This window comes from Arvicanthis niloticus, chromosome 1, assembly GCF_011762505.2.
Source record: "Arvicanthis niloticus isolate mArvNil1 chromosome 1, mArvNil1.pat.X, whole genome shotgun sequence".
NCBI classification, from domain to species: domain Eukaryota; kingdom Metazoa; phylum Chordata; class Mammalia; order Rodentia; family Muridae; genus Arvicanthis; species Arvicanthis niloticus.
Genome location: NC_047658.1, coordinates 130883349 through 130894446, shown reverse-complemented (window position 1 = coordinate 130894446; position 11098 = coordinate 130883349). Strand labels below are relative to the sequence as shown.

Sequence of the window (11098 nt, the reverse complement as noted above, 5' to 3'; positions counted from 1 at the left end):
TCAGACGGGGTCAGTTAGCGCGGGAGCCCGGCGCGGAGGCTCCTGGGCTGCGGCTCGCCGGGAACGGAAGCCGCTGCGGGACGCGGAGGAAGCCAGGATGGCGACTCCGAGCGGAAAGGCTGCTACCCCCAACCCCCAGGTTCCCAAGAGGTCTCTCCCGAGAGATGCTTCCTCCGAGGTCCCGAGCAAGAGAAAGAACTCGAACCCGACGTCGACGCTGCCGCGGCCGTCCGGACTCTTCGTCGAAGGCTCAATCGTCCGCATCGCCATGGAGAACTTCTTGTGAGTGGCGGCAGGCCGCGCCTGGGCGGGAGCAAGCGGCCCGCAGGCCCGGGGCTGTGGGGTGTGTCCGGCGGTGGGGAACCTGTGTCAGGCTAACTCTGAGCCTTTCCCTGCCTAGGCCGTGGAGACTGGCCTTGTTGACTGTAGTAAACGTGTGGCCTGATGGTTTTTTTTTTTTTTTTTTTTAATCCACCCAATGGTTTTGGAAAGCGTCGGATGTAGTCAGTAGATATACTAAGGGGCCAGGTCTCTAGTCTGCGAATCTCAATCGGCCAGGGACCTGTGCACTTCACAAAACTCGATAGGCAACAGTTACAGCGGAGTGGCAAATTTTGAAAAGTGTACGCGTTTTCCAAGTGGGCAATTGAGATGGTAATGGTTGTTGATTGGTGATTAGAATGTACCAAAGAAATTAAATCGTGTTACCAGTTTCTGTAGCTCCTTGCAGATTCTTGACCCTTCCAATCCTCCTTTCTTCCTTGCTTCCACCCCAGCTAGTTGAGTAGATTCTAAATGTTACCAAAAACATCACTATCTGTTTAGCGCCTTTGAGTTATTCTTTCCAGGTATTTTTCTTAAGTGTAGACTTGAGTAAGTTATAGAACTGTAGTGACAATACCATTTTTTTTTTCCAAGCACTTATGTATCAGGGGTACGTTTGTTTTATTTACATATCACTGTATTTCTACCTGTCTTTGTTGATGATATAAACTCAAAGCTATTGGGTTTTGCCTGGATCTGTATAGATTCTAATTGCTGAATTGTTCATTTGAATCCAGATCATGAAAGGCTAATATACTCAGCATGGGGTTATCAGCTGTAACCTATCTCCTCGGGATTTCATGGGAGGCACAAAGACTGAACCGGCTAAGTTCAACCACAACTGTCAGAGCTTTGTGAAGAAGATGTTAAAATCGAAAAGAAGGGAAGATGGTTACACAAGGAAGGGACTTGCCTGAAAGCCAGTTTGTAATGTTTAGTGAGCGATGAGTGACCTGACATGTAAGAACATACATGGATCGAGGTTGGGAACTATTGTTCTGGCTTGTCTGTTACTTTGCTAAGGAACTCCAGCATCATCCTGGGGGATGATTTTGAAAGGGTACCAGATAGCAAGCAAGAATATTTAAAGTAAGAAAGCAAGAATGCAGGGCTAAAAGGTTATGTGATAAGATCTGCCTATGGATTCTGAGGCATGAGAGTGGAAGAGTGCCCTAGTCCTTCCCACGTCTGGCTCTGGCTCACCATTCAGATGTTATTCAAGAGCAAATAGTGTGGGGAGAATAAGTAATGAATGCAGGTGAGCGCCTCTGTCTTGAACTTTCCTGTGGGATAGCTAAGAGAAAAGTTGTATAGATGGAGTTTCTAAAGGCCTGGAGCTCAGAGAGAAAAGAATAAGCCACAGACTTGGGAGTCATGTGTAGGTGGTTATTGGTGTTACAGAAGTCTTTGAAATTACGAAAAGGAAAATACAAATTGGAGGAATAAAACGTATTGTAAGAGGGAGAGAAGATGAGTACAGGAAGGTCAGAGGAGAATCTCGGGAGACTTGTCAGAGAAGTTTAGTTAAAATAATACTGAAAATATCTGCTCCATTGAACTCGGAATGAGACTGAAGCCTCCTCCTACATTTAGCAGTTGGAAAAATGCTTTCCCTTGGATAAAGTAGTACCAAAGAAAGCTTTAGACTGAGGAAGAATAAGAAAGAAAAGCTTGAACAAAAATAGCAAAAAGAAAAAGTAGGTAGAAAATGCAGTTGGGTATGGTTTTGTTTATTTGACTAATATAAGATTTTAGATTTGGGAATGTGTTTGGTTTTCTGGAGGAACAGAACTTGTAGAATGCATCTATATCCATATATAGAAAGGCCATTTATGAAATGGCTTACAGGGTTTAGTTCAGCTAGTCCAACAAAGGCTGTCTACCATTATCAGTGGCTCTAAGAGTCCAGTAGTTATTCTGTCCATGGCACTGGATGTCTTCACTGGTCTTCAGAATCCCAGAGAAATAGGCTCTGATGCCAGTGAAGGAATGGACTTGTCAGTGAGAGCAAGAATGGAAGCCACCAGGCCATGAGAACAAGCTTCCTTCTGTGTCCTTTAGATAAGCTGCCCGAAGAAAGTGTGGTCCAGATTAAGGGTGGATCTTCGCACCTCAGAAGATCTGGATTAAGAGTGGGTCTTTCCATTTCAAATAATTTAAGAAAAAAATCCCTCACAGGTATACCCAGCTGCTCAGATTTTAATTAATTCTAGATGTAGTCAAGTTGACAACCAAGTTGTCACAGAGTGAGGGTGAGAGAAGTATCAAGCAAGTAGGGCTTAGAGAATTCAGATGGACTAGAGATAGGACAGGGGTTTTCCATGAGTGAATAGATCAGACGAGGTTGAGTTCTAGGCTAAAGGAAGCACAGATTCGTCAAGAAACATGAAGAAATGTATAATAGATAGAATTTAGAATTCTGAGTAGAGATAGAAAAGGGAGAAAAAAGTTGAAACTAGGGCTAAGTTACAAAGCCCTTTAAGGAAAGGTGTGTGTGTGTGTGTGTGTGTGTGTGTGTGTGTCTGTGTCTGTCTCTGTCTGTCTGTCTCTATGTTGCATGCGCACACATACCTGGGTGCACATACACATATAACCAGAAGAAGGCACCATATTGCTTGGAGCTCCAGGTACAAGTGCTTGTGAGCTGATCTATGTTGGTGCTGGAACCAAACTTGGAGCCTCTGGAAGAAGATAAAGCTCTCATTGGTGGATTCATCTCTCCATTCCCACCTCTGTTTTTAAACAAGTGATACTAGATTTCCATGTATATCCCTGTAGTTCTTTGTCACAAGTATATTTTTGTTACCACCTGACTTTTTAAAGTTTTAAGTGTTAAAGTTAGTATGCTTTGTTAATTTATTTATATAGTTAGCATGTTAGTAGCACATGTACCTGAGCACTAAAAACCTAGAGAAGGAATATTATTTACGAATTCCGATTAAGGATTTTAAAAGGCAAGCTAGAAAAATGTCTAGGTTATAGCTTCCTTCATATCTTGCCAAAGCTGCCTTGATAAATAATGAGAATTAAACACAGATTAAAAATAAGAGAGACATCATTGCTTGCACCTTTGATCCTTGCACTTATGAGGCAAAGGTGGGTGGATCTGTGCACTCAAGGCCACCCTGGTCTACAGAGTGAGTTTCCAGAACAGCCAGGGCTACACAGAGAAACTTTAAAACATAAGTAAGTTTTTAAAAAAAAATGAATCTTAAAAATATGTAGGAGAAAAAAAGTCACTTAAATTAAGAGCTCACAGAAGCAGATATGTAAAATTATAGGTACTGAATATAAATTAAATGTTTAATTTGTGTAACTATGGACTAACTATTCAGGGAGGTAGAGCATTCTGGATGCCATGGTGTGTATAAGGAATACAGATCTCTCTACTTATGTATCCTTGCCTTCTCCCAGAGAAATGGGGATTGTTATAACATAGCCTGTCATGGATTCATGGAATCTTCTTGCAGCATTAAAGAAAGTAAAGGCCCTTTTTAAAAAAATTTTAATGATGATAAAATGAAGCCATTGGTTTAATGATTATTTTGTCATTTGAATAAGAATAATTTTTGGATTGCTTTAAATATTAAAATGAGAAGTAGCTACTGTTATAATTCAAAAAAATTTAAATGTAAGACATTAGGAAAGAAGCCATGGCTTCTTGTACAAATTTGTTTTGAAATTATTTTACAAAAATTGAGGTAAAAATAAGTGCAATAGCTTTGATATAGTCTCCCAAAAGAGGATAAATGGTTTCAAACTTAGATTGTATTTTGCTTGGCAGGATCTCACTATGTAGCCCCAAACTCATGGGTTTGTTTTAACCAGGTTTTTAAACCCTGCCTCCTGAATGCTAGAATTAAAGACATGTGCTGCCAGCTGCCCCCCCCCCATGTTTTTATTTCACATGTGCATTGTTACTTTTCCATTGATAGAGTTTTCCCTCTGTAAGTTGATTATTTCAAATTTAGAGGGTTAGGGATAGAGCTGGGTGATAAAGCACTTACCTAGCATGTAAAAGGCCCTGCAGGGCTTGACTCTTCAGTACCTCATTCTCCCTAAATATATGAATAACATTACATTCATATCATTAGCTGGCTTTTAAATTTGTTATAAAAGGGTTGTGGACAGTGATAATGCAAAGCAACAAAAAAAGATGCATTAACAAAGAAAGGTTTTTCTCTTATTTCTGTTTAATGATTTTGCTTCTTTTCAATTCAGAACATATGATATCTGTGAAGTGTCTCCTGGCCCCCATCTGAATATGATTATCGGAGCCAATGGAACAGGGAAGTCAAGCATAGTGTGTGCCATTTGCCTTGGACTAGCAGGCAAACCTGCATTCATGGGACGTGCAGATAAGGTGAGTTAACATAATCTCCTCTTTGGTTTTTGGCATTTTAAGACAGAGTTTCTCTTTGTAGCAGCCCTGACTGTCCTGGAACTTGCTCTGTAGGCCAGGCTGGTCTGGAGCTCAGAGATCTGCCTGCCTCTACCTCCTGAGTGCTGAGATTAAAGGCATGCACACCCATTTCTGGCTTACTTAAATTACATAATTTTTAAGAAAATTCAGAATCATTTGTTTTTATAAACAAGTTAATTTCTACATCTTAGGTTCTTAAGTATACCAAATGAGCTTTCTTTTACCTAGAACTTCTAGAAGGACACGAATAGTCTCAGGAGAAAGTTCTGGTTACTTTTAATATTGTCCAAGACAAAGAAGTGATAACAGCAATTCCAAACAAAGCAATATTATTCAGGAAAAAAAGAATTTTCAAACAATTCTGATACCTTAATAGGGAAATCTGTCAGGATTGTTAGATACCAGGTTAGATAAAACTTTGTTGAATGTCTGTACATTAACAGAGAACAAAATGATATAGTTAAAAGTGCTGCTGGGTTTTTGTTTTGTTTTGGTCTTTTAAAGAGTATTCGTGTCTGTCTGTGTGTCCATGTAAGCTGGAAAAAGGTGTCCTACACCCTGGAGCTAGAGTTACAGTTGTGAGCCATCCATTCATTCCGGGTACTGGGAACCAGACTCTGGTCCTCTGCAGTAGTCCCAGACTTAACAATAACAATGCAAGTGTAAGCTACCTAGGAATAAATTAACAAAGATGCAATAATTATATGCGAAAGTTATAAAATTGTATTTTAAAAGAAAAGTTTGAGGATGAGTGAGATAGTTTAGTGGGTAAAAGCGATTGCTACCAAGCTGACAAGTGAGTTCCGTCCCTAAAGCCCTGGTTGGGAGGAGAGAGCTGATATGTGGGACATGACATGTGATCTGCCTGCAGATAAATAAAAATTTAAAAAGTTAAATAAAAAGTTTTGGTAAAGCTTAAAGTGAACTGCTGAGAACACTACAGAATTAGAGCTGTGTGTAAACAATATAATATAATGCTACAGAATTGAATCAGCACTCCCTAAAATTATAAATATATTTAAAATCAATTTTTAAAAAACAAGCTATACCAGAGATACTTGTGGGCTAGAAAAGATACTTTGTTCTGTTAATAAATTAGCCTTGTGACCTTTAACGGTGGTCGGCACATCAGACTTTGATTTAGAAGATAAGGAGGTTAAAATAGTTAATTTGCAATGACTAGCTCAGATTTTTCTATATCCTTTGTCAAATCATGAGTTCAGTCCCTCTTCATTGGTCTCCTGGGTTGTAATCTCCAATTCTGTACAATTAGAATGGGTTTCGCTGTAGTAGTTTTTACCAGCCTTGCAGTTCTTATTTTAAAGAAACCACATTTCTTTTTGGACTGGTAGAGATCTTAAGGGAGGCCCTGGAGTGCAGTGGTTCCTAAATACAGATGGTTGGCCTTCTGTATCTACAGATTTAATATTTAACTGAAATCTAAGTTCTCAGCAAGAATACTTTATTTCTATTTAAATGTAAGTATAAAATCTTATTATAAGTACAATCTAAATTATCTGGCTACTTTATAATAAATAAGAACTGCTCCCTACCCCCCGTTTGTATCAAATATTTTAATTGTTGCCAGACAGTGCACAATTTGCTTCTTCAGAGATGTCATCTTTCTATGAGTAAGCAATGTTAAGTGACCTAGCCAGTCAAAGCCAAGTAATTGTGTGTGTGTGTGTGTGTGTGTGTGTGTGTGTGTGTGTAACATGTTGTCATTGCAACCTATAGTAGAGATTAAAGATGGGCACTCAGGTTATAGGAACACCATCACCCCCCCATTTTTTTTAATCTGTAATTTCATTATCTATAAAATTGGTATAGTATATAGTTCAGGGTTGGCAGTTGAATTTGTAAAGTTCCCAGTTTATCTTAGCAGCATATAATAAATGGTAGTTGTTTGTTTATAGTCATTCTCAGAGGTCACTAACATGATTAAAAAGATTATTGCAAGGTCTTTTATTCTGGGTTTTTAAAGTGTGTGTGTGTGTAAGAGAGGAGGTAGGGGAGGGGGGGGAGAGAGATTGTGCACCTATGGAGGCCACAAGAGGCTGTCATTTTTCCTCACAGCTGGATTTAGATGATTGTGAACCACTCAGCATGGCTACTGGAAACAGAACACAGGTCCTCGGGAAGAGCAGCAGGTGCTCTTAACTCTCCAGCTCTTGTTCTTTATTTATAATTGTGGGATATTTTGCTTGTCACTACATTCTGATTCAGCTTTTTTCAACTTATCTCTCAGTACCTTAAAGTATATAAACTTTATGATGCTGTACCTACCTTATTTTGTGTTGTTGCTACTTTTCCTTGTTTTTAAAAATGTTTGTATTTATTCTTTGATAATAATATACAGTATATTTGATCATATTCATTTTTCCTTCTCTTTTGTTTTCTGTTTTGAGATAGGTTCTCATTTAACACTGGTTGGCTAATCTAGTGTGTTGTTGAGGGTGACCTTGAACTTCTAATGTTCCTGGCTCTACCAAGTGCTAAGGAGTTCTATCATTTTAGTATTTATTATTTATAAAGCTCAAACTCAAGATTCAAGTTGATGTTTTTAGTCCTTCATTCTGTTTTGTGTTTAAGCTCATAGTTATCAGATCTAGTTCAGGTGTCTTATTTTACTATGTAAATTATCATTTTGTTTTTGAAAGATACTTGATGACAAGTATGTCTTAAAAACAGAATAGGCACTATTAGAGCGCTTGTTAATGTTAATCTATGTACCTCGGGGGGGGGGGGGGTCTGCAACAGTAGTAGATTTGGTGTAGAGCTTTGTATTGTAGTTATAGTATAGGACTTGTTGTGAATGTTCATAGTACATAGGCTCGGAGCCGGATTGCCCAAACTCAAATCCTTGCTCTTCCATTTCAGTGCCTTGTTAGCAGCTTTGTAAGAGCCTTAACTGCCTAGTGCTGAAGTGACCCATAATTTAACTGCTGTGATTTCTGTAGTGCAAGAAGAGTGGAAGGACCTGGCCTTGCACATTCATGTGATTACTGAAAAAGTCTGATTTGGCGAACAGTAATGACTCTTCTAGCGCTCTGATCATTTACCTGGAAATACCATTGACACAACTCACTTTTTCTTCTTACATTGTAGGTTGGGTTTTTTGTGAAGAGAGGATGTTCCAAAGGTTTGGTTGAAATTGAACTGTAAGTGTTAAACACTCTTAGCATAATTTTTCAGCTTGTATCTATGCTTTCTTGATGACTTTGGAAAAGAATATTAATGTAATATTGTGGCAAATACACTTTTTAATGTGTCTTTTAAAAACAAATTTAAAAGATTTATTTTGTAAAGTACTCAAGAAATTGTAGTTTAATGAAGTAATAAAAGTATATGACTGATTACTGTACACTGAGAGGTTGTAGTCAGGTCTGATGGTACACTTCAGAATTCCAGCACTTAGGAGATAGAGCTGGAAAGCAAGGAGTCGATGCTATTCAGAAGAATCAGGAGTTCAAGGTCATTTTCCACTACATAACAAATTCAAGGTCAGCCTGGACTACTTGTCTAAAACAAACAAACATATACCAAAGAGAAGGAGAGAGAAATTGTAGTCTTTAACATTTTTAAGTATCTCTTTCTTTTTGCCAATTTTGAAGTACTTAGGCTAGAGTATAGCAGAGTAGTAGAGTTTACCTGATGTACTTAAGTCCTTGACTTTGATCATCTTGTGAAGAAGATGGGTGAATAGAGCAGTATGAAGCAAATACTGCTGAAAGCAAAAATTAGTAAATACCCTTTTTTAGATTCTGTATGTCTTAGTTAGGGTTTTCATTGCTGTGAAGAGATACTGTCACCAAGGCAACTCTTATAAAGGAGAACATTTAATTGGGGCTGGCTTATAGGCAGACATGGTTCTGGAGGAGCTGAGTGTTGCCTTCTCCAAAGGCAAATAGGAGAAGACTGTCTTGCAAGCAGCTAGGAAGGTCTCAAAGCCTACCCCTACAGTGACACACTTCCTCCAACAATGACACTTCAGGACAGTGCTACTCCCTATGGACCAAGCATATTTAAACCATCCTACTGTATTACTTAATGGTTCTTTAGAGGCATTATTATAATTCTTTCAGCATTCAGAATGAAGTACATGGTAAGGAATCTATGATTTATTCTTTTGGGCAGAGAGTTTTTGGTTGGGTAAATTTGTATTCCATGGAAGTCAGTTTTCATTCATATGTTTTTCATGTAGAGGAAGTTTCAGCTAACTATTAGTCTTTAATGTACTAATACATTTTGAATTACAGGCAAAGGATGTGATTGAAGAATAGTATAATGATTAAAGGATAAATAAACTTGTGTTTTGGGATTAGAATTAGCACTTGTTTTAATTTCAACAATTTAAGTAATTTTGAATGTTAACCAAATAGTAACTGGCATGACTAATTGTGGGGTAATAACAAAAAGCCAGTGTTTCCAAGGTGGGAAGGATTTAAAAATACCAGAAAGAATAAAAATTCAAGTACTATTTCTTAGACTTTGGGGTATAGGAAAAGTAACAGAAATGTTATTCTTAATTTACTGTGTGTTTTGAATATTAAAGCTTTTCAATTCTTTAATTAGGTTCAGGACTTCTGGAAATCTTATAATCACTCGTGAAATTGATGTGATAAAAAATCAGTCCTTTTGGTTCATCAACAAAAAACCTGTAACCCAGAAGATAGTGGAAGAACAAGTTGCAGCCTTAAACATCCAAGTGGGCAATCTGTGTCAGTTCTTGCCTCAGGTCTGAGAGAAATATAAATGAACATGGGGAATTATCTTTCATTAATTTATTTATTTACTTTACATCCCAATTGTACCTTCCTCTCCCTTTTCTCCCAGTCCCACTGTGTCACCTCCCCTGTCCCCAACCTCTCTCTTTAGAGAAGGGAAGACTTCCAAACTTGGGGGAATTTTGTGTGTAGTATTTTCGCTTTATGCCATAGAAAATACAAATACTATTCAAGAGATACAGTAATAGTTAGATTTGTATCAAAAAAGCACTCTTAATATTTATAGCTCTTTGTAAAAGAAAGCATTCTATCCTTAGGTTATTAATTTCAATTAATAAGTATGTAATTATTGCTCTTTGCATTCAACACAGCACTCTTAGTACTTTCTACTTTTATGGGCATGGTGACACACATCTGTAATAGTAGTTCTTAGTAGGCTAGCCTGGGCTACATAGAGTTCCAGGCCCACTGGACCTCAGTCATCCATAAGTTGTGTTAATAATTTTATTTAATAACTTTAAGCTACAAAATGTTTGTTTTTAAACATTTTTTTTATGTTTGTCTGTGTGTGGTGTGTACTAGTATTTGAGTACATGTGTGCACATAGTCTTAGAGGCCAGAGGTTAGTTTTATATGTCTTTCTCATTCCCTGTCAACTTTATTTACTAAAGCATTGCCTGAATCAGGAGTCGAGCAGTTTGGCCAGAAGATTCCCTGTCTCTGCCGTAACTGGGATTATAGGCAGGTTGCCATGCTGGCCTAGTTTTTATATGGCTACTAGAGATCTAACTTGTCCTCACACTTGAAAGCACACTTTATACACAAGCCATCTCCCCAGCCTGTGAGAAAGGTACTTAAGTACAGAGTAGTTTCAAACTCCCATTTGCAAGAGTCAAATAACTTACTAAAATTCTTTAACAATAACATACAATGTGTTTTGACCATATTTACTCCTTATTTCCTTCCCTTAACTCTTTCAAGATCTACTTCTACCTCTCCTGGGTTTTTTTTGTTTGTTTTGGTTTTGGTTTTGGTTTTTTTGGGTACTAACCTGTGGGCTCAAGATTTGTGCAGTCCATATACTCCTGGGTTTGGGCCATCCACTAGTTTATTTACCAGAAGTGACACCCTTAAAATTAATTCTCTCTCAGAAGCCAGTAACTTATCTACTGTAGCTTCAAGTAGGGGTCAGGTCTCATGAACCACTTCCAGTTAGAATGTTGAACTGACTTGATTGATTGTTCAAGTAGCTATAGCTGCCATGCATTCTTGAATGTGAGATCCTGAGAAGCCAGAGTTAGTGAACAACTTTTTATAGTTCTTTTGTTTTTCAAGACAGGGTTTCTCTGTAGCCCTAGATGTCCTGGAACTCACTCTGTAGACCAGGCTAGCTTTAAACTCTCAGATCCACCGGCCCCTGCCTCCCAAGTGTGGGATTAAAGCGGTGGGCCACCATGCCTGCCTTAATTAATGAACAACTTTTAATCAGTGCATTTGTATGATATATTGGTTAGAATAAACTTTTATATGTAGGTGTACTTTCTAAAGTCTAGTGATATTTTTATTTGTTCATTAATAATAAAATATTCTGGTTTGAAAAGATGGCTCATTTTTTAAAAGCACT

At 38.1% G+C, this 11098-nt stretch overlaps 1 protein-coding gene across 2 annotated transcripts in view; it reads left to right on the top strand.

Annotated features, from left to right (window-relative positions):
* Position 1: 1 nt before the first annotated feature.
* Positions 2 to 11098, top strand: part of Smc5 (structural maintenance of chromosomes 5) — a 59406-nt gene continuing 48309 nt past the window's right edge. For both annotated transcript variants that reach the window (XM_034502785.2, XM_034502777.2), the window contains exons 1-4: positions 2 to 282; positions 4546 to 4687; positions 7856 to 7908; positions 9323 to 9485. In XM_034502785.2, the coding sequence (XP_034358676.1) occupies positions 98 to 282; positions 4546 to 4687; positions 7856 to 7908; positions 9323 to 9485 (543 nt within the window). In that variant the 5' untranslated portion in view covers positions 2 to 97. The remainder of the gene's footprint in view (positions 283 to 4545; positions 4688 to 7855; positions 7909 to 9322; positions 9486 to 11098) is intronic.